The following is a 22838-nucleotide window of genomic DNA, read 5'->3' on the forward strand; positions in this document are numbered from 1 at the left end:
GGGGGGAGGGGACAGCCCTTTGGACAGAGGCCTCCTGACGTGGAAGCTGCTGGCCCCTCGCAGAGAGAGGCGCGAGCGAAGCAGGCCGCTGCGCAGGCTCCGCCACGACGGGAGGGGCCGCCTCGCACCAAGCCTCCCGGGCACCGAGCCTCCCGGGCACCGAGCCTCCCGGGCACCGGCCGGCTGCCTGTCAGGGGCTCCGCTGTCTCTCAGTCCTCCACGCCACATCCGCGAGCCAGGAGCCCGGCTGAGCACTCCCAGGAACTCCATCACCGCACAGGCGTGATTATCGTGTTCCTTGCGTTCTGAAGTGACACTGATCACCACTTTCATTTTTCAAAACTGCGTGCGCTTCCCAGGGAATGAGTGGCCAGGGCCAGGTGTCTCCTGCACCCGGTCACCAAGAAAGCAGCCTTTCTCCGGGTCAGCACCCCAGCAACCCGCAGCCTGTCACCCACCTCGTGGGCAGGACGGAAGCCGGAGGGGGAAACTGACGAAGGTCACACAGCAGGGCAGGCAGAGCCGGGAGCCAAGGTCTGGCCCTGCGCCTCCCACTGTGGGCAAGGCTGGCGGGAGACAGGAACCAGCCCGCACTGACAGGTGTCGCGCCAACTGTCTCTTTAAGAGCAAGACCGTGGAGCCTGGAACCCTCGGCAAGAGCACGACTCTGTCCACACAGACAGAGCACGGCCACAGAGCGTGCCCGCTCCTCCTCCCGCACGTCGTGGGACACGGAGAAGCGCTGCACTCAGAGCGCCAGGGGGTGCGGCTCTCCAGGGGCTGCCATGGAGCGGGCTCCCTCTTCCCTGACGCGGTGTTCACTCCGAGGCGGAGCCAGAATGCCCAACGGGTTCAAACCCTGCCCCACCCCTTCGTGGCTGTGTGACCTTTGACCAGTAACTCTGAAGCCCACTTTCTCGGTGTAACTCAGGCACGATGCCTCGGACCGTGGGCTCGGGAGTCCCGGTGAGGAGGCACCTGCTCTCGGAGGGGCCTCCCGCCAGGTGCCGACACCCACCTGCCCCCATCCACCTTCCAGCAGCACAAAGGGCGAAGGTTCCCAACATGGAAACCGCGCCCACACGCACACACCATCACAGAGAAGCAGGCCCAGGCTCCACAGAGAAACACGGGCGGTCCCTCATGAAGCCCATCAAGTCTTGCAAACAGCACAGCCTCTGAAGCCGTAACCCGACATCCAGCAATGAGCCCAGAAACCACCAGAGCGGCAGGCGCTGGGCAGCGCGGAGCGGGGGACCTGCAGACACAAACGGGAGCCGTGGGCCCCACGCTGGGCACGCGTGCCTGTCCCACGCCTGCCTGCGGGAGCGCCACCGAGGGAGAGGCCCGGACTCACTGCACAACGAGACCGAACACGGAGTCTCCCGGCCCAGACGTTTCTGTGGAAAGGGCTTTGCACAGGGCGTGTCTAGCACGTGAGACAATCTCTCCTAAAGCTACCGGCCGCGTCGTTTCTGGCGGGAGGAGTGCACGCCGCGTGGCGAGGGAGACAGCAGCGCCTCTGCGTGTGCCCGTCCCGCCGCCTGCGGGAGAGGGAGGAGCTGGACGGCAGGGCCGGGCCGCCAGTGCTGCGCTGGGGGAGGAAGGGCGCTGCTCTGAGCAGTGAGAGGGGAGGCTCCCAGTGGGCGAAGCTCCACGCCCACCACCACTGGGCAGGGAACAGAGAGGGGACCCCAGGAGAAAAGGCGCCGGTAAGGAACTCCGGATGGCAAAGGGATTTTGGGGGGATCATGATACTTAGCAATCAGCTTTAAGCTGTTTACACAGCTATTCCGCTAACCCCTTCTGAGACTCCACATCTGCATGAGGCCTGCCTGCCACGCACTCAAACGCCGTATTTTAAGGCGAAAGAAGTGTGCTCCCCCAGGAGGCTGGCACAGGAGAAAGGGGCGCTGTGCCCTCGAGCCGGGTCTCCCCGAGGCCTCCCTTTCACCCAGGCACCGCCATGGGTGGGGCTGCCCCCCATAGGCCCTGGCCCTCCGAGAGGTGGCCCCGGGGTACAGTGACACTGACTGCAGGAAGAGCAGAGACACGTCCCAGGGGTCAGAGAGCCCAAGGGAGGCCTCTCAGCGGCAGTCCTGGCCGCTTCCAGACCTGACAGGCACGTCACTACCTAAGCAAAGGCCTGCTGCCCCGGACCACCCCCGTCACAGCTCCCGCCGGGACCACCCGTCACTGCTCCCGCTGGGACCCCCGTCACTGCTCCCGCTGGGACACCCGTCACTGCTCCCGCTGGGACCACCCGTCACTGCTCCCGCTGGGACCACCCCTCACTGCTCCCGCTGGGACACCCGTCACTGCTCCCGCTGGGACCACCCGTCACTGCTCCCGCTGGGACACCCGTCACTGCTCCCGCTGGGACCACCCCCGTCACGGCTCCCGCTGGGACCACCCCCATCACGGCTCCCGCTGGGACCACCCCCGTCACGGCTCCCGCTGGGACCACCCGTCACTGCTCCCGCTGGGACCACCCCCCACTGCTCCCGCTGGGACCACCCCCGTCACTGCTCCCGCTGGGACCACCTGTCACTGCTCCCGCTGGGACCACCCCCGTCACGGCTCCCGCTGGGGACGCTGGGCGTCACAGCCAGCTACCGAGGTCCGCGCGGCCCTGTCACCTCCCACAGCCTCAGGCAGCCGGTCCGTGCGGCTCCGGACACAGTGTGGACACGCGGGCTCTGCTCATCCTGTTGCCGCTCCCAGAACAACGGGGGAGGCCAGAGGCCCGCTTGCTGTCTCTCTCCAGGTCCCCAGGATCAGGTGGGCGGAGCGTGTGCCCGGCTGACACGGCGCTGGGCCCTCCCGGCCAGGCCTGCTCCCTCTGCCGCCCAGACCAGCTCCTCTGCCTCAGCTCTTCTGGGGACACTCGGGAATGGTGGCCTCACCCTGTCGCCCGCACACCGCTGACTCGCCTGCCCGCACCTCACTGGGCGGCCCGCACAGCGCCTGCCCGCACAGGTCCACAGAAACCTCACCGACGACGATGGTGACACCTGCATCCGCTCTGGGCGGGCGGGCCCTCCTCGAGGCCTGCACCTCCGCCTGAGCCCAGGCTCTGGGGCGTCCTCAGTCACACCTCGGGCACGTGAGCTGTTTCCTCGTCTACAGAGCCGGGCTGGCCACAGCGCCCACCCCAGGGCCGCTGGGGGGAGAACTCGGCCCCACGCCTGGCACACCCCACACCCCACACCTGGCACACTCCACACCCCACACCTGGCACACCCCACACCCCACGCCTGGCACACCCCACACCCCACGCCTGGCACACCCCACACCCCACGCCTGGCACACCCCACACCCCACACCTGGCACACCCCACACCCCACGCCTGGCACACCCCACACCCCACACCTGGCACACCCCACACCTGGCACACCCCACACCCCACACCTGGCACACCCCACACCCCACGCCTGGCACACCCCACACCTGGCACACCCTACACCCCACGCCTGGCACACCCCACACCTGGCACACGCGAGCGTGGGGAAGAGGCGACACCAGAACTTCCCTCGTTCTAATTCACAGGCCGGACCTTACCCACTGAACAGCGGTGACTGTAAATCGTACTTAACGTCACAGAGAACAAGCTAAACGCTCCCCACGGAAAGGCAGAGCTCCTCATCCGAGCCCGGGAGCAGCAGCCCGGCCCGCCGCCTGCCGACCGCACCCCTCCTCTCCTGCGGCCCGGTCCGCCTCCAGCCTCACCCCTGCCCCCGCAGGGAGACTCACAGGTCCGCCGTGAGAGCGAGGGAAGATGGCGGCATAGGTAAACGCTGTACTCGCCACCTCCCACAACCACATCAAAATCACAACTAAATTACAGAACCACCATCATCCAGAACCGCGGGAAAGCTGGCTGAATGGAAGTCCCACAACGAGGGAAGTAGAGAAGAAAGCACACTGAGACGGGTAGGAGGTGCGGGGGCGCGGAGCGTGCTGGCCCGGCACCCACGTGGGCTGCTTTTTTAATCGGGAGGGAGATCGTCTCTGTGAGGAGCAAAGGGTCCCAGCACCACACACCAGAAGCCCAGCCCAGGGTCCCAGAGCTGGGAAAAGAAGTCCCTACGGGCAGTAAGAACTACTGGCTGTGAAAACCAGTGTGGATTGGGGCTCAGTGACTGACCCAGAGGCTGCTGGAGACCCAGCTGCTCTGCTTAAAAGGCCGGCACCACGAACTGAACTTACAAGGTCCCGCTTCCTCTGAGCGCCAGCCCCAGGGCAAGGCTTAGGGGGACACAGACACATACGAGGAGAAACTGGATTGTCTGGCATCCGGGCAGGAACTTGGGAGTGGCTTTCCCCCAGATGGAGGTGCTTGCAGGGATCACTGTTCCTGTGCTGGGACCTCCCCAGTCACAGGGATGACTGGCAGCCATTTCTGTTTGCTCCACCCTGGTGAGTCCCCGAGACCCCGCCTCAACCAATTTACACCTCAGCCAAACTGTGGGCAGCAGCTTTTGCATATGAATGGCCGGTCCTTGCTCAGGCTAAAATCTCTCAAACAAGCTGCAGTTGCATCAGGGAGCCCCAAACATATCAATAAAAGGCCCAGGACCCGGCACCAGAACCAGCCTGCCTTGCTTCATAGCTGGGCCTCATCTGAGCACTTCCAAACCCGATACAAAGAGGAGGAATCTGCAGATCTCTCTGTAGCTCCTGCTGGGTGGCCCCAGGCAGTGGCTGACTTTGCACCACCCTGGAGATCCAAGAGCCAGTGTACCCAGTGGTCAGTGTGAGACCATCCAGATTACAACCCTTCGCATCCATAAGCGACACACTCAAGGGGCAGACTCAGTGAGCACCAAAGCCCCCCTGAAGCAAGTCCTGCTCCATAAGGATGTCTCCTCCACAACAGCTCTCCCACTGTAGTCACAGCTAGTCTGCATAGCCAACTGGCCTGGAGGTCAATTCCTCCCAGTGACACTAACAGCAATCAAGTCTCAAGTACAACAAGACTGTGCTCACGGCCCACAAACAGGTGCACCTAGAGCTCCCAGCTGACCCACTGGGTCCTATAGGACACCTACTACACAAGGCCACTCTACCAAACTCAGGAGACATAGCAGCTCTACCCAATACATAGAAACACACACAGGGAAGCATCCAAAATGCAGAGACAAAGAAACATGTCACAAACGAAAGAAATGGAAGGAAGCAAACTACTGGATATAGAGTTCAAATCCGTGGTTATAAGGCTACTCAAGAATCTTCTGGAAACCTCCAAAAAGATGGAAAAGGACCACTCAGAAATTAAGCACTGACTGAAATAAAGAATAATATACAGGGATTCAACAGTACAGTAGAGGATTCTGAGAATCAAATCAACGATTTGAAATATAAGGAAGCAAAAAACACCCAACCAGAAAAGCAAAAAGAATAAAGAATCCGAAAATATGAAGATAGTGTATGGAGCCTTTGGGACAACTTCAAGCGCACCAACATCTGCATCATGGGGGTGCCAGGAGAAGAGAAAGAGCAAGATACTGAAAACCTATTTGAAGAAATAACAACAGAAATAGACTGGTGAAAGAAATAGACTTACAAGTCCAGGAAGCACAGAGAGTCTTACACAAAAGGAACCCAAAGAGGATCATACCAAGACTCATCATAATTAAAATGCCAAGAGCTAAAGACAAAGAGAGAATCTTAAAAGCAGCAAGAGAAAAGCAGTTAGTTACCTACAAGGGAGTACCCATATGACTGTCAGCTGATTTCTCAACAGAAACTTTGCAGGCCAGATGGGAGTGGCAAGAAATATTCAAAGTGATGAATAGCAAGGACCTACAACCAAGGTTACCCTACCCAGCAAAGCTATCATTTAGAATTGAAGGGCAGATGAAGAGCTTCACAGACAAGAAAAGGATAAAGGAGTTCATCACCACCAAACCAATATTACTTGAAATGCTGAAAGGTATTCTTTAAGAAGAGGAAGAAAAAGAAAAAGATCAAGAATATGAACAAAATGGCAACGAATACATACCTACCAACAAGTGAATCTAAAAGTCAAAATAAACTAATAAGAAATCTAATGAACAGGATAAACTGGTGAATAAAATAGAATCAGAGGCAGGGAAATGGAAGGCTGATGATTGTCAGAGGGAAGGGGGTGGGGACGGGAAGAGATTAAAGATCTTGTATGCATGTATGCATTACCTATGGACACAGACAACAGGGGGAAGGCCTGGGGCGGGGCAGGAACCGGGTGAAGGGGGGCAACTGGGGGAAAGGGAGATCAGTAATAATCTCAACAATAAAGATTTTTTAAATAAATTTTTTAAAAAGTCCACCCTTGCCACCGTCCCCAGCACTCACTCTGAGTCATGGTCAGATCTCCTCCTTGGATACCCTGCCCCACCCGGGCCAGGTGGTAGCCCAGGGGCACACCTGCTCTGCGTGACTGCCGTGCGTGCCCCCCACCATGCACTGGGCTCACGATTGCTCACCTGGAGCACACCTGCTCTGCATGACCGCCATGAGGGCCCCCCCACACTGCACCCCCAGGTGGGCTCACATTTGCTCACCTGCGCTCACAGAACGTCAGGATTTACACAGGAGCCCCAGCCCCTCCCTGCTGGCCTATCAGTATCCTGCTCTGTCTCTCCGTGGAAGGGGAGCCCCAGGACCCTGCACCTGGCCCGCTAGGAGCCCACGACGAACTGTAACTGAATGAAATCACCAGAAATAATTGTCACTATTAATAAAAGGAAAATGGAGGAGACAATAAAAAGCTAAGATGAAAATAAGATTTTTTTCTCTCTCTGTCAAGAAAAAGCAGCCACACTGGCCAAAGCAAAGCTGAAACCTCACTGAAATTAACTGCGAATTATACTTAGTACTAATGGCCAGAAAGTGACTTTGTGAAATAGATTTTATACTTTAACTAGAGGCCCGGTGCACGAAAATCGTGAAGGGAAGGGGGGTGTCCCTTAGCCCGGCCTGCACCCTCTCGCAATCCGGGACCCCTCAGGGAATGTCCGACTGCCTGTTTAGGCCCAATCCCACAGGGATCCCTGCAGGATCAGGCCTAACTCGGCACTCGGACATCCCTCTCACAATCCGGGACCACTGGCTCCTGATTGCCCATAACTGCTCACCTGCCAGCCTGATCATCCCTAACCCCTCACCTGCCTACCTGATCACCCCTAGCCATCTCTGCCTCGGCCCCCGCCACCACGGCTTCATCCAAAAGGACGTCTGGAAGGTCGTTCGGCTGTCTGGTCTAATTAGCGTATTATGCTTTTATTATTATAATTTTACGTTTTAATATTAATATATGCAGAGTGCTGAGGGCCAAGAATGCAGGAAAGATCATTGCTGACCAGTTTATGGAAACAGGCGCAAGGGCTAGGAAACTATCACGTGAACACGCCCCCACCTGTGACAGCAGCACAATAACAACGCAGGCCTTCAGCACTCACCCTGCGCCCCACCTCCCCGCCCTGGAAGCCCACCTCAGCAGGCCTCAGCAGCCACAGGGGGGCAGGCAGGGGCCGGGACCCTGAGCAGGCTGCCCAGCAGGGCGGAGGATGGTCGAGGAGGAGCTGAAGAGCCTCCGACATAGACCCCTGGAGCGCAGAGCCAGCGTCACGGGCCCGTGATCCTCAGGACTCAGGAACGCCCCCTCTCCAGCGGCTCCAAACAGCCTCTTTGTGCCGGAGCCGCTGTGAGCGCGGGGCCTGCAGAGAAGAAAGGCTGGTGCCCGCCAAGCGGGAGGAGGAGGCGGCGCCAGGGCGCTCCGGCTGCCACAGCTCCAAGCGCAGCCACTCCACTGCGGGAACCTCGGCGTCACCCTGTCACCTGCCGCCGCGGGGGCTCAGCTCACAGGGACAGAGGCCAGCCGACCTCGCCGGGCGGTTCTGACCACCTCGGCTCCCAACGACCCACAGAGCAAGGTCGGGTCGAGACTCCCACCTGCACCGACCCCGCGATTGTGCCGCTGAGGAAACCGAGACCTGGGACGGACTCACGGCGGGGGCACGGGGGCGGCGGGGGCACGGGGGCGGCCGGGGCACGGGGGCGGCGGGGGCACGGGGGCGGCGGAGGCACGGGGGCGGCCGGGGCACGGGGGCGGCGGGGGCACGGGGGCGGGCACGGGGGCGGCGGGGGCACGGGGGCAGCAGAGGCACGGGGGTGGCGGAGGCCTCGGCACCGCCCCTCCGTGGCCGGGTGATCCGCTGCACCAGGCTCCTCTCGGCCACCTGCTCCGCATGGCACCTCTTCAGAGAGCCCGCAGTGCGGCGGGGACGCTCCGCGGCCCACCTGCTTCCTTCCGGTGCGGCTCTCCAGGAGGGTGACCTGAGAGGTGACGTCGCCTCTCCACGCTCCCAGCACAGCTCCGCGGCCGCTGCACACACTCAGCGCTCGCCTGGGGCGCGGCTGTGCGGCTGCTGGGAGCTCACGGCCCGGCCCGGCTCCCCCCACTTCCTCCCCGGTGCTCTCCTGCCCAGCCCCACCCCCATGGACATTACCCCCACACATGACAGCCCTACACAGCACAGGTCGAGCACACGTCAGCTGCCTGCACGGGGCCTGGTATTGGCAAACATGTGCCAAATACGAGGTACACGTTCACCTGCAGCCCGTGCTGCCCGAAGTCGCCGCTCCACCCCATCCCACAGACCCCCCTGGCCAGCCCAGCCACGGGCCCGGGGCCTCTCCGCCGTGGCCTCGGTCACCTCCCAGCCTGTGCCAGGCCAGAACAAGCTCGTCGAATACCAGAAGGTCACTGTCCACCATCGCGGGGAGTGTGAGGCCAGCTTGCTGCCTTGGTCAGGGTACTTGGTAACGAGTCCCGTCCTGGGTCACAGCCAAGTGACCGGACCCTGACACACGGCCTCATATGGCCACGCTGCCCCGAGGCGGAAAGTCACAAGGCTGGTTGCAGGTGGCCCCACCACCTGGGGCCCACAGCCCAGCCCAACCCTTGGTGGCAGACGGGGGATAAAGCCTCCCTCCTTCCATTTTCTTTTTTTTATCCTCACCGAGGGTATTTCCCCATTGGTTTTTAGGGAGAGTGGGAGAGAGAGGGAAAGACAGAGAGAAACACCGACGTGAGAGAAACACACCGACTGGTTCCCTCCTGCACGAGCCCCGACCAGGGCCTGGGCCAGGGAGGAGCCTGCAACCAAGCTATTGGTGATTGCCCTTGACCGGAATCAAACCCGGGACGCTTTGGTCCTTAGGCTGACGCTCTATCCACTGAGCACACCAGCCAGGGCAAAGCCTCCCCTCCTTTTAACAACCCTCGCCCCAACGGAACCACCAAGGAGCCCAGGGGGACCAGCTACAGCGGGGGACACGCGGGCTGAGCAGCCACGGAGGGAGGTGCGCCGGCCCCGGGACACACCGCAGAGCAGCACACCGGCCGGCGCGATGGCCTTCGCCCACAATCGCACACACTCCGCCAGCTCCCGCACAATGCCGCTGGACAAGCACAAGGACACGGTGTGAGCCGCAGGGAAAGACGGACAGTCACACTTGAACTGCGCCCGGCATTCACGGGGTCGGAGGGGAGCAACGCCGGGGGCGGGGCAGGTCCTTTCCTCCAGAAACCACTCAGCTCTCGGGCTAACTATTCCCCGCACTCCGAGTGGGGTGCGGGGCAGAGGGCCCCCGGGAAGCTCCCGCAAGCCCTGTGAGGGCGCCGGCTTCATCTTCCCTGACTTCCCATGTCACCTGGGCCCAGGGTGCTCTGCTGTTTGCTAAATCCCCGACAATGACCTGGGTCGTGTGAAAACAAGCAAACGCTATTTTTGGAACTCTCCCGTCCCCGAGGCAGCTCCGTGCTGTGGGCGCACGGACACTGGGGTCCGCGACGGGGTCCATCGGGCGCAGTCATTTCTGCCCGGGCCACGTCGGTCCGGTGCGCGGCCAGGCCCGCGAGTGTGTACCCGGCCACCCGCTCACCAGGAAGGGATAGCCCACGCGCCAGCCACGCACGGCGTCCGGGGAACCGCACGCGGCCGCACACTCATCGAGCCGCTGCTACCATCCTGGCGGCAGGGGGAGCGCCGAGCGGCGAGGCTGCCCCACAGCACTCCCGTGTGGGCAAAGGTCACGGACCTGCGGCGTCGCGCCGTCCAGGGGCTAATGTAACCCTCACTGGCAATGTCTCATCACAGGGCGGCGGGCGGGCAGCCCGGGTCGCGGGAAGGCGGCTCTCGTCACCTGCTGACGGGAATAAACCCCCAACTGTGTAACTGCCGTCACACAAAAAGTAGCTGCTGCCAGCGACGCCCCGCCTGACAATCCTTCTGCGTGAAGAACGTTCTCACTGAGGAATCACCGACATGTGTCAGGTACACGGCACAGGGTCCAACACGTGTGTGGCTGGAAAGGCCCACCACAGGTCCCCTTTCTCTTTCCTGCGACGAGGGCTTCAAGACGGACTCTCAGCGACGTCACCCAAGCTGTGGTGTGGCCGCCGCCGCCCCACGCTGCACGCCGCCCCCGGACTTAGGCACCGTACCTGGCGCTCGCACCTGTGAGCCCCGCGCCCATTTCGCTCAGCGAGCCCCCTCTGGCACCCCCTCTCTGCTCTGTGTCTGCGAGCTGGGTGCTCACTCTGGGTCTGGTCTGGTTCTCGATTCCACACGGGAGGGAGCGTCCTGCTCTCTTTCTCTGCCTGGATCTTTCACTCCACATGAGGCCCTCAAGGTCCAACCTTGTCGCAAATGGCAGGATGTCCTCGCTTCTACGGCTGAGTGATGTTCTTGTGCGTGTGTGTACGTGCACATGTGTGTGTGCGTGTGTGTGCGCGCGTGCACGTGTGTGCCATTTTCTCTCTCCGCTCACCCACTGATGGGCTGGGGCTGTTGCCATGTCTTGCCGACGGCAAATAACCCTTTGATGGACGTGGGGTGCAGAGACCTTTCCAAGTTGGTGCTTCCATTTTCTCTGCATAAATGCCAAGAAGCAAAACTGCTAATTCGCACGGCAGCTCCATTTGCATTGAGGGCACTTGAGGCGGCTCTCGACACTGTGAATGTGCTCTGGTGCTAAGCACTGCTGAGTTGTGCACTTTAAAATGCTTAGTTAATGTCATGCGAGTTTCACCTCAACTTAAAACCTGTTTTTTACTTGAAAAGGTGGTGCCTCTCCTGCCATGTGCACACGCGCCCAGGTGCACACGTGTGGGTGGAATGGCTGCACCTGGGCTGGTGCCACCTGCTCCCTGCGCTCCAGCGTGTGCGCCGCAGTGAGAAGGACGTTTCCCAGGGGGCAGTGGCACACACAGGCGCCCGGAGCCACCTGCGCACACCGGGCACTTCCGGAAGGGGGGAGGGGGGCTGCTGGAGGTGTCGGCGTCATATGTGGGCCTCCGCGGTCATGTGAGTGTGTAATCATTGCAGAGTGTAGCTTTCTCAAGTGAAAACAGCACGAGTAGACAAAGAGTAAGAATGAGTATTACCAGCTCCCAAACTGGCAGTGCCGGCCTGTGTACTATCCCCCCCCATGCCCCCAGGGCACAGGGCACCTGCTCTCAGTGTGGTTTATATTACCTTTTTTTTTCTGGTTAGTTCTTTCTTTCTTTGTTAATCCTCACCGGAGGATATATTTCCATTGATTTTAAAGAGAGTGGAAGAGAGAGGGAAAGACAGAGAGAAACACCGATGTGAGAGAGACACACCGATTTGTTGCCTCTTGCGCACACCCCGACCAGAGCCCGGGCCGGGGAGGAGCCTGCACCAGTTACGTGCCCTTGATGGGGATCGAACCCGAACCCTTCGGTCCACAGGACGACGCTCTATCCACTGAGCCACACTGGCTAGGGCTATGTTACATTTTTTGAATACTATTAAGTATGTCTAGGTTTTGATTAAGCATATAAATTAAATGTTGACTTAGACAGAAATACAATTTTAACAACCATTTTAAGTAAAGATCATTTTGAAAACATTATACAGCCATTAAAAGTGATGGTTATGAAGACTAGCAACAGGGGAAAGTCTTACGACATAATATTACCTGGAAAAAACGGGTAACAAATCACCTCTACGTTCTCGCTGCCTCCACGGAAAGAAGGGGGGCTACAGAGAAAAGACAGGATGGCCGCGCAGAGCCCTGTGCTGGGCGCACCGCCAGGCTATCTCCTCAGCTCCCACACCACCCAGCACCATCACCCCATCCCACCGTGCAGAGACGGGAAAACCAAACGGAGCCCCAGGCCCTCGGTTAGTAAATGGCGAAGCAGCCGAGGCCTGCTGTGCCCCTACGCCCACTCTGTCCACACTGTCCCCCACGAAGCTGAGACCCTCGGTGGCAGGGTGGCAGGGTGGCAGGCATCTGTGGTGTGGGCTTTGCTGTCACGTGGCTCTTCTTACTTCTAGGCCCTCACACCGGGCATGGGCTATACCGCACCCTGGGGAACGGGGTTACAAAGAGAGCCGCACCTTGCTTTTTTAGAATGTCGCCTGGTAAGAAAACGGCTCCGTTTTTAAGCACTCGAAGCAAACGTGAACTTTCCCTTTAGGACCAACTGAAACCCCGTCTAGGAGGCCTGCGGAAAGCTCGCACCCGGTGTTAACGTCGCAGGAGTTGGCCCAAAACCAAGACCAAAGCCTCGCCAGGCACCGTCCGCTCCCCGCAGTGAACGCGGATAAAGGTGGTGACCCGCGCGCCCTGCAAAGCCCGTGTTTATTCTCAGCCCGACCAGTTTCCTCCGACGTGAGGGACTTCCCGCCTGTGTTACCTCCAGTTGCAATGCAAACGGAATTCCTTTCCGCTGCCATCCCTGCCTTTCTACTCCTCAGAAACCCTTCCCGCTTTCTTACTCCAGCCAAGCGTGACGTCACCCTGCACCCGCTGTCTAAGGGCGGCCTGCCGTGCCCAGGAAGCAGGTGGGACACAGAGAGGCCGCTCACACACCTGGTCCTGCTGCCGTGTTTGTGGCAGGGCACGACCCTCCACCACCATCAGGGCAGTTCAAGAGGGAGGTCCACCCCCTCTGGACCTCTCCTGCCCCATGACCCCTGCACATGTGACCTCCCGGGAAAGGAGGGCCTGGGAGTGACAGAGTCTAAAATGGCACCCAACCCCCTTTTCTTCTCCACACTCCTGCCTTTCGTCTTTAACACCCTCTACGGCCCTTCCTCTTGTAAGTTCTCGGGGCCCTGGGCTCAGCAGACTGACGTCCCAGAAGGTCCCTGGAGCAGGGGGCTTGGGGGGCTCGGCTCCCGTGCATGTTCCCAGGAGAGGCGAGTGACCAGACGAGCCTCCAGGGACGGGTGGCACGGTGGGCAGGGCCTCTGGGTCCTGGAAGGCACAGCACACTGTGGGCAAGGAGGGCCCCAGGGAAGCAGACAGCCTGTGCTCGGCCCTCTCTGGGCTCCTTCCCCGGATGCCATGCCCTTCCATGTATCTGACACAGAGCAAGCACTCAATTGTAAGTTCACCACCACTACCATCACACCACCATCACCACCACCACCACCACCATCCCCATCCCCAACCCCATCCCCACCCTACCCCACCCCCACCCCATCTCCATCTCCATCCCCACCCCCACCCCCACCCCCATCCCCATCATCATCCCCATCCCCATCCCCATCACCAACACCATCCCCATCCCCATTCCCACCACCATCACCATCACCATCCCCATCCCCATCCCCACCATCCCCATTCCCATCCCCACCACCATCCCCACCACCATTCCCATCCCCATTCCCACCCCCATCCCCATCACCATCACCATCCCCATCCCCATTCCCACCACCATCACCATCACCATCACCATCCCCATCCCCATCCCCACCATCCCCATTCCCATCCCCATCACCATCCCCACCACCATCCCCATTCCCATCCCCATCCCCATTCCCATCTCCATCTCCATCTCCATCCCCACCCCCATCTCCATCTCCATCTCCATCCCCACCCCCACCCCCATCCCCATCATCATCCCCATCACCATCCCCACCACCATCCCCATCACCATCACATCATCAACACGATCACCAACACCATCCCCCTCACCAACACCATCCCCACCACCATCATCCCACCACCACCATTATCACATCACCAACACCAAAACCACCACCATCCCATGCAAGGCTGGGCCGGGCCCATCCACAGCCCAAGAGAAATGAGAGCAGCAATCACGAACAAGGTCCCAACCGAGCCCTGCGGTCCCAACACCCACACACTGGGATGTGCTGCCCGCTCCCCCAACGCCGTGTGCCCACAACATGCCAGACCCCGTCCAACGCACAGGGCCACAGCCACCGGCCGCTCAGGACCAGCGCTCAGGCTGCCTCAGAAGCTCACCGGCCCCCTTTTTAAAGCGCCCCGCCGGTCTCGCTCAGAGCACTTCTTCCTCAAACCGGAGCCGAGATGAAAGCAGGCCCCAGGGGCCCTGCCCAGCCTCCTGGGAGCCTGCGTGGCCGTCCCTCCTGCCTCTCTTCCACTCACAGCTTCCCGGCGGCCCCGCGGGCCTGCAGGGTCCTCGCGCCCAGCCCAGGAAGCCCGTCGGTAGCTGAACGCCAGCCGCGGCTACACCCGATTAGAAACTGGATGCAAACGGGACAGGACCCCAGTGACTGGGAGGCGGGAGGTGCACTCAGCCAGGAGGAGGGGCAGGTGGCGAAGAGCAGGAGAGGGGAGGGTGGGGAGGAGGGGCAGGGGCAGGAGAGGACTGGGGAGGAGGCAGCCCTGTGTGCTCACGTGGCCAGGGCACTGACACACAGAAGGCTACGCAGAAGCCACCAGGACCAAGAGGTCAGGGGTTTGCCCTCCGGGGGCCCTTTGCGCTCGGGGCTGGCCGTCCTGGTGAAACCCTCCCGAGGAGATGGGGGGAGGGGGGACCGACTGAGCTGCTGGAGCTCTGCTCTGGTCCCACTCAGGTTCCAGTCCCTTCTGAGGCCCCCACCTTGCCCTCAGGGCACCTGCTCAGCACACACCTCCAGCAAGGCTGCAAGGCGGGCACCTGGCCACACGCTGCGTGCTGCTGGCCTGGGGCCTAGACCTGCAGGAGCAGGAGTGTCCTGGCCACAGCACGGAGCCATCCCACAATGCCAGGCAAGCCTCTGCTCCAAGTTCTCCGCCAGGCCCCAGGGGCTGTGAGCGCAGCCAGGAATGGCTGTGACCAGCTCACGGCCCCTCCGCCCTCGCTGTCTCAGACTCAGCCTGGTCACCTGTGCACTGGGAGCAGGTACAATCTGGATCAGGCAGCTGACAGGCGTGGATTTGCGGGAGTGGGGGGGGGCATGTATGTGTTTACATGTACATACATGTGTGCATGCATATGTTTGTATGTATAAGAACCCAGCATGGTAGCAATGGTGCAATTACTTGGATCTCCGGCGGTTCCCCGTTATCCACGGCCCCCGCGGACGTCTGAGACCTGGGAGAGGACCGAGCCCCGTGCCCAGGCGTTTCCTGTGCACGCACCTTTCCACCGAGAGGAAGCTCCTCCTGCCTCTTTCTGGCATCGGAACTGCCAGCATCACCAGCCTGCACAGTGGGAGGGGGGCGGGGAGGGGGCATTCTGAAGGAGAGCAGGGGACTTGAACACAAGCTGCGACCAGGGCAGCCCATCTGGTAACCAGAGGGCACTGAGTGACGAAGGGCGGGGCGGCGTCAGGGACGGTTCCGTGCGCCAGGATAGAGCGGGGCAGGGAGAGTCCATCGCACTACGCAGACAGCGCGCCCCTTAAACTCTCCAACTGCTTCTCCTGGGAGCGTCCATGTAATACTCTCGGACCCACTGACAGCGGGTGCTGAACCCACGGAGAGCGCCCCGCAGAGGAGGGGCCGCCTGCGTCCCTGGCCTCTCGCAGCGCTGCCGCCTCCCCGACACGGCGCGTTTCTCGGGCATGCTCCGTCGCTGTGCCCAGCAGCTGTCCCGTCCTCCCAGCCCCTGGGCTCCGGGGTGACGGTCTTGGCTTGCTCCGTCTCCCGTCTCCCCAGCTTCACGTCCAGCAGGTGCCTGCCCCACCGCCTGCCCTGCAGAGCCTGGGGAACTGACCACCGCACCTCACCCAGTTCCCGGCGCCCCCCTAACTTCCTCTGTCCCTGCCGTCCCTCCTCGTCCCCACTCACGGGCAGCAGGAGCCTGAGGAGCGTGTCTCAGCCCAAGGCCCTTGGAATAGCCCCGCTCAACAGTGCTCTGGGCTCTTCCCCCACGGAAGGGCTGCCAGGCTCCGCTCCTCGGGTCCAAAGCCTCCCAGAGGCCTGGCACTGCCACCAGGGTGGGGATCAAGCCCGCAACCCAGGCACGTGCCCTTGACCAGAATCAAACCCAGGACCCTTCAGTCCACAGGCCAATGCTCTAACCACTGAGCAAACTGGCCAGGGCTGAGCAGCAGCATGTGACGAGTGAGCCGTGAGTCTGCTAAGGGCAGGAGGAGCTGCCCAGCGTTCGCCATTCCAGCCCCGGCTCCCAGCGCACAGGCCACAGACACAGCGCCTGCTGGGCAGGACGCGCTCGGCGGGAAGAGCGTGTCTGGGCATTCTCACCGGCGACGTGTTTCCCCACCGCAGACACCTGCCCTCACCTCTCTCACGTAACGTGAGGACGATGCTTCCGCCGCCCTCGAAGCTACTGTACGCGCCTCACAAAGGCGGCCATGTCTGCCTGCGACCTTCCCTGCCGCTAAACACAGTCCAGTAACCACTGAACTCAGGAAGACCGGGTTTCGCTTCTTGTTGTTAGACAGGATGGCTAAACAGGATTCTGAAGAAAAACCCATAATCCCGCCACCTGAGCAAGAGCCTGAGGTTAACGTTACCTTCTCCTCCCCAGGCACACCCACGTCCTCCGAGGGGCTGTAGCTTCACTTCAGGAATGACTTCCGTTTCCAAAAGCGACCCGACGGCCACACCCGCGAGGAGATGCGCGCAGGACGCAGAGCCTGGCCCGGCACGGAGACGCCCATCCGGCAGCCCGCTGCCACCGCCCCGCTCCTCGCCCGGCAGAAACCACCGCGCACGCCCAGGAAGTCCCTGCAGACGCCGACGTGCCGGCGTCACACAGCGGCCGGTGTGTCCACGCCGTGAAGTCAAGCTGGAGGGCCACAGGCCAATGCCAACGGAACAAGAAAAACCGCCCAACTGTGCCGAGTGTCTCTGTGAGCTGGCACCCCCGGGCACCGTGCGCGGTACTCGGCACCCAGAGCTACTAGCGTGCCCACAGAGGCTCAAGGTCAGGGTCACGGAGAGGAAGCAGCAGAGGGAGCCCCCACCCCCACCCCCACCCCCGCAGGCAGCCCGTCCCCAGAACCTGCGCTCACTGCCTCTGACCGGCCCCGCACCACCTGGGAGGCAGCGCATGCTGGCGGCTACCGCACATGCTCAAACCACACGTGACTGGGAGGCGGGAGTACCCAGCCCTGTGCTGGTGGTAAGACGCCCGCCCAGTTCTCAAGCTGCCCCTCCCCGCCACACGGGGACACCTAGGACGTCCCCAGCACAGGATAAGACGGCACGTGAGGGGGAGTCCTCGAGCGTCTGCAACAACAGAAGTCCATGGAACCCGCGTGCCCACCGGGAGGAGCGGTCATGCCGGGCCCGCAGGGCACGCGCAGAGCAGGCACCTCCAGGACCGCAGGGAAACACACTGCTCGGGGGGAAAGGAAATACAGCGTGTCAGCGCGCCCACCGTGTCCCTAAGACCCTGCTGATCCCCAAGGACAAGGACAGCTGGCCTCTGGAGCCTGGGGACACCGCCTTAGCCACGTGACCCCACGGGCCTGTCCCCACTGGACACCCCAGCACACGGTGCTACAACCACCGAGGACACAAGTGACTGGCCCGCGTGTCACCGGAGGACGCAAGACCCCCAACGCCGAGGGGCCTGCGCGCCTCAGAATGTCAGGCCGAGACCACACCGCAAGCCGGGCGCTGCTCCAGGGTCACAGAGGCGAGCGACGTGACGGCAGACGCCACGCCCAGCCCCAGACTCCAGACCAGAAGAGAGGAAAGGCCATCATGGGGACAAAGGTCCGGTGACATGGCCGTGGACAGATGACAGTGCCCATCGATGCCACGTGTCCTGACGGACGTCGCTGGAACCGAGAGAAAGCCTTGGTCCTGAGGAGACACACAGCGACGTTCTCAGGGGTCAGGGGTCACGATCCCTCTGACCCAATGGGTCACGGAAACGTGTGCACACAGCACACAGAGACCACGGAAACGGGCGAACCGGGAACCGCGGGTGCGCCTGGCACAGCACTGTTCCTGCAACGCGTCTGTAAGCGTGACGCGGGCCCCTGAAGGTCAGCGTGGCGCGTGCACGGCCGCCTCTGCAGGAAGACACTGGGGCCAGCACGGGGAGGGACCCAGGCACCTACAGCCCGCACTGCACTGCTGTGTCCCACGCGCACATGTGCCAAAGCAGAGGAGAGGCAAGCCCACGAGAATGGCACCAGGGCAGCAGCATCTCACATCTACAGGCCTCCGGGCCGGCGGCTGCCTGAGCCCCCAGCAGCTCCGTGCTGCCCGTCCACGGGCCTCACGCGCCACCTGGTGGTCGCACAGGGCACTGCCGGCCTCGGGGCTCAGCCCTCAGAGCTCCACCCTGGCCTCTGCCCGCCAGGAGGCCTGGTGCCCATCCTGAACGCTCCAGCGTCCAGCAAGAGGCCAGCCCCGCAGAACAGCAGGACAGGCAACCAGGACACTCCCGCCCCGGCCTGGGGAGTGGCTCTCCACGAGGGAGACGTAGTGAGGGGTGCGACCCGAGGGGATTCCAGCCAACGAAAGAGAACCGAGCCTCGGAGCGTCCACACGACACCATGACCCACAAGCACACACTGCTGGCCGCACCGCCCCTGCTGGCCGCGTGGCACCGCCCCCTGCTGGCCGCACCATCCCTACTGGCCGCGCCGCCCCCACTGGCCGCACTGGCCGCTGCTGGCCTTGGCCCCCTGCAGTGCCCTAGCCGTCACGCTCTGCCCCGACAGGGAGGCCGAGCAGGGAGGCGCAGACTGCAATGGTCATGACGCCAGTCGCCGCGCCCAGGCACACAGTGACCAGCCAGGTCCATCTGCTCAGCCAGGCAGAGCTAACCACAGCGGCTCTCAGAGGCCAGGGGAGGCCCCTGGGGCTCGAGGAAAGAGAACAGGAAGTACTTGATGGACTCGCACTGGAAGCACATGAGCCACCACGTGCAGCGAGGTGAGTGACGGGGAAGCAAGGGCAGCGCATGCCACGGCCGGACCGGCTTCTCCGAGAACGGCCTCCCGCAGGGCGAGACTTACCCAGGTCCGTGTTGGGGCCGGCCAGGAGCTGCTTGAACTTGTCGAGCCGGAAGGCCTCTCTCTCACTCAGCGCCGAGCTGCTGAGGGTCCCGGGGTCGGACGTGCCGCCCAGGGCCACGGTGGCCGCGTGCGGGAGCGACTGGGACCTGTGCAGAGGGGCAGGGCCGCTGGCGCTCTCTGCGGGGGAGAGAGAAGAGGGTGAGGGGAGGGGAGGGCGGCCACGTTCCCCGAGTGGCCACGAGCCACCTTCCCATGAACGCTGCGGGTCAGTGTCCCGCCCACAGCGCTGCGTGGGGCAGACCGTGGTCTCTGGAGCAGGAACTGACCTCGCTAACCTGTGAGGTCACCCCTCGCTCTGCTGGCGCAGTGGCACCACCAGTGAAACAGACACGCCCCGCAGAACAGCAAGACAAGACAACCAGAGCACTCCGACCCCCAGGCCGGACAGCGGCCAGAACGCCCCCGATTGGACCTGCGGGTGGCGTGACCCGAGGATCTGTGGGTGCAGCCAGGGAGGAAGGGCCTGCGGAGCTGCCGGGGCCTGAGCCGGGGGAAAGCCCCCCATGAAGGGGACGCAGCGCGAGGAGCACTGAGGACAGCAGGCAAAGGCTAGGGTGCGCCGGCGACCAGGACACTGTGCGCGCAACACCACTGCGCGCAGGCTCCTGCCCCTGCCTGGCCTCCCAGGTCTCCCCGCGCCACGAGGAGCAAAGAGAGCCCACCTGCTGCAGACGGGAGGGCGTGGAGCACAAGCCGGCCCCGCCCTCCCCAGGTGGCAGGGCCTGTGCCCACGGAGACACGGCCCCGCAGGGGGGAGGTGAGAGCATGCCGCATCAGCAGCCAGGACCAGGGACGGCCAAAGGGAAGAGCCACAGGCCTTCGGGTCACTCGACAAAGCCACCGAGACCAACAGGGACCCGCAGCCAGGCTCTGAGCCCCGCAGCTGAGCCCTGCAAGCTGTCACATCTTCCAACCGAAAGTGAAAGTGGAGTGAAAACAGTCCCCTGGAAACGGGCGAGGAACCCCGCGGAGGAAGGTGCTGACGCCTGCGAGTGGTACCTGCTGCCAGGCCGGGGGAGGCGGCACCCCACGGCTCCTGGGCCCGGAGTGAGCTCATTACAGCAGAAGGGGAGGGGAAGGCTTCGCACAGGAGCCCTCAGGCACGGAGCGGCATCCGCGGCCTCGGGCAGAGTCTGGCCCAGATAAGCTTCCAGAAAAGCCTGCGAAGTGGGCAGAGCAGGGAGCACCCCCACTCCCCTGGGGAGCGAAGTGGGCAGAGCAGGGAGCACCCCTACTCCCCTGGGGAGCGGGGGCAGGACTGGGCGGCCTCAGGCTCTCTCCCCAGAACCCACTCCTCAGCCACATCTCAGGAGCCACAGGTCAGCGTCAGCAGGAGGCTCAGGCCACAGGGTGGCGGTGAAGGTGCTGGACGGCCGCACCTGCGCTCAGAGACGAGCCGGGGCCGCGCTGAGACAGGGAGGACCGCGCGCTCCTGGCAGAGCGCACCGCGGGCCCCCCTCTCAGACAGGGCAGGTGGGGCGTGGAAGGCAAGGTGACTGACGCCCGAGGAAACAGGAAGACCGGCACCAGGTCTCCCTGCTACGGCGCGTGGGAAACACGGCAAGTCCCCCTGAGGGTCCCTGAGGGCGGGGTCTAACCGCCACCTGTGGGCAGCCACACCAGACCCCGTGCGCAGCTCCGCCATGGTCAGCGACGGGGACAGCTGTCACCTGGCCGTGCCCACTGAGCCTTCCCAGCCACAGACGCGCTTTGCCATGAACCCAACGGCTCCCTAAAACAAGCAAGGGCATCTGACTCAGGCACGGAGCCTCCTCAGACGGTCACTGGGAAAGTCAGGGCAGCGAGCGGGGCGGGCGCGGAGGCAGCTATGAGCCCAGGCGGCACCGTCTGGCCCCAGGCCGCCGTCCGCCCAGGCCGAGGGCCGCAGCGGACGCAGCAGGCAGGCCCCGTGGGCACTGCACGGGGGACACCTGCTCCCCATGGCCGCACCCGTGACAGACAGGCATCCGACATAAATGCTGGCGGGGCACGTCACGAAGCAGGAGAGGCAGTGCTGACTGGACCGACCCGGGAAGTGGAACACCCCAGGACATGAATTACACAATGCCGTCATGTGAGCAACCAAGTAAAATGGAAATCACAGCCCTGGCCGGTGTGGCTCAGTGGATAGAGCGTCGGCCTGCGGACTGAAGGGTCCCGGGTTCGATTCCGGTCAAGGGCACAAGCTCGGGTTGTGGGCTCCATTCCCAGTAGGTGGCATGCAGGAGGCAGCCGATCCATGATTCTCTCTCATCACTGATGTTTCTATCTCTCTCCCTCTCCCTTCCTCTCTGAAATCAATAAAAATATTTTAAAAATTAAAAAAATAGTCACAGGTCCTCATCTGAGCAGAGGCCTGGCCTGGGATGTCCCTGTGCAGGGATGAGGGAGGGAGCACAGGGGGGGGGGGGGAGGACAGGACACAGCGGGAGGCCGTGGTCGCCAGGCCCTGAGGACAAGCGAGTTTCCTTCAACAGCGCTTAGGGAACGACAGCGGACACCAACAGGAACGGACCTGGAACGAGGCCCGTCTTCTGGGAATTTGCAGACGAAGCTGCAGACCAACATGACCTCCTCGGGCAGGAGGCCTGACCTGCTGGCTGGGACTCCCCGCCGGAAGGGCTCACCCCTGGAACCCCGCAGGCGTCCCCTCCCCCCGAAGCCTTCGCCCATGCCCCCGGCCTTCCACGAGACCACGCCAGGCTCCCACGCTGGGTACTCCTGGATCCTGTCCGCCAGCGTGTCCCATCTGTCTCACGGAAATGAGAGCTCGGAGTGCCAGCTGGCACACACGGACAGCCTCCCCGTGCCAGGACCGGGTCCCTGAGAACCAGGCCTGCATGTTCTCCTTCATGCCGCCGCCGAGGAAGCTGAACCTGAAGACACGCCCGGTGTCCTGGCACAGCGGGGTCAGTCCCCACAGGACCAGGAGCACCCCGGCTGCAGAGCAGGCCCAGCAGGCCGCTCGCCCCTGCTGTGCACCTGCGGGGGGAGCTCCCCTGGGCGGCCCATGCTGGGCACGAGGGATGTGGCACAGCACCCCGGCCTCCGCCCACGACAGCAGCGGCAACACCCGGCCCCGATGTGACAACCAAAAACGTCCCGAGACACTGCCCCGTAACCCCGGGGGCAGAACTGCCCTCCAGGCGAGGCCAGAGCCAACACAAGACCCCCACCCCCTGGGTCAGGCCCACCCACAGCGCTGGCCCGTGGCGGATGCTCAGTCACTGGGGTCCGACATCCCAGACCCTCCCACACAGCAAGGGCAGGAAGTGAGCAGTCGCCAGGACGGCCGCTGAGTGCCGGCAGGCAGGGGGCCGAGGAGACAGACTCCCCCGGAGTTTCTCATAGGCACACACACCACACACCCTGCGCCCACGCGCGTGTCCCTGGAGGCAGCACCGGCCGCTGCCAAAGGAGGGCGTCCTCTGCCCGTGCAGCTGGACTGGCCCTGCCGGGAATGCCACGCGAGAGCGACCAGCGCACACCTAGGAGGGCCCGAGCCCTGCGCTCACTGCGCCCTCCCCGCCGGCCCACAGAGCCCGGGGCCGGCCC

At 62.7% G+C, this 22838-nt stretch overlaps 1 protein-coding gene across 2 annotated transcripts in view; it reads right to left on the reverse strand.

Annotated features, from left to right (window-relative positions):
* The window catches only part of TBC1D22A (TBC1 domain family member 22A), a 127662-nt gene that overhangs the window by 87201 nt on the left and 17623 nt on the right, over positions 1 to 22838 (reverse strand). For both annotated transcript variants that reach the window (XM_079774581.1, XM_079774580.1), the window contains exon 4: positions 19224 to 19400. In XM_079774581.1, the coding sequence (XP_079630707.1) occupies positions 19224 to 19400 (177 nt within the window). The remainder of the gene's footprint in view (positions 1 to 19223; positions 19401 to 22838) is intronic.

The sequence above is a fragment of the Cnephaeus nilssonii genome (assembly GCF_951640355.1).
Source record: "Cnephaeus nilssonii genome assembly, chromosome: 6".
Taxonomy (NCBI): Eukaryota; Metazoa; Chordata; class Mammalia; order Chiroptera; family Vespertilionidae; genus Cnephaeus; species Cnephaeus nilssonii.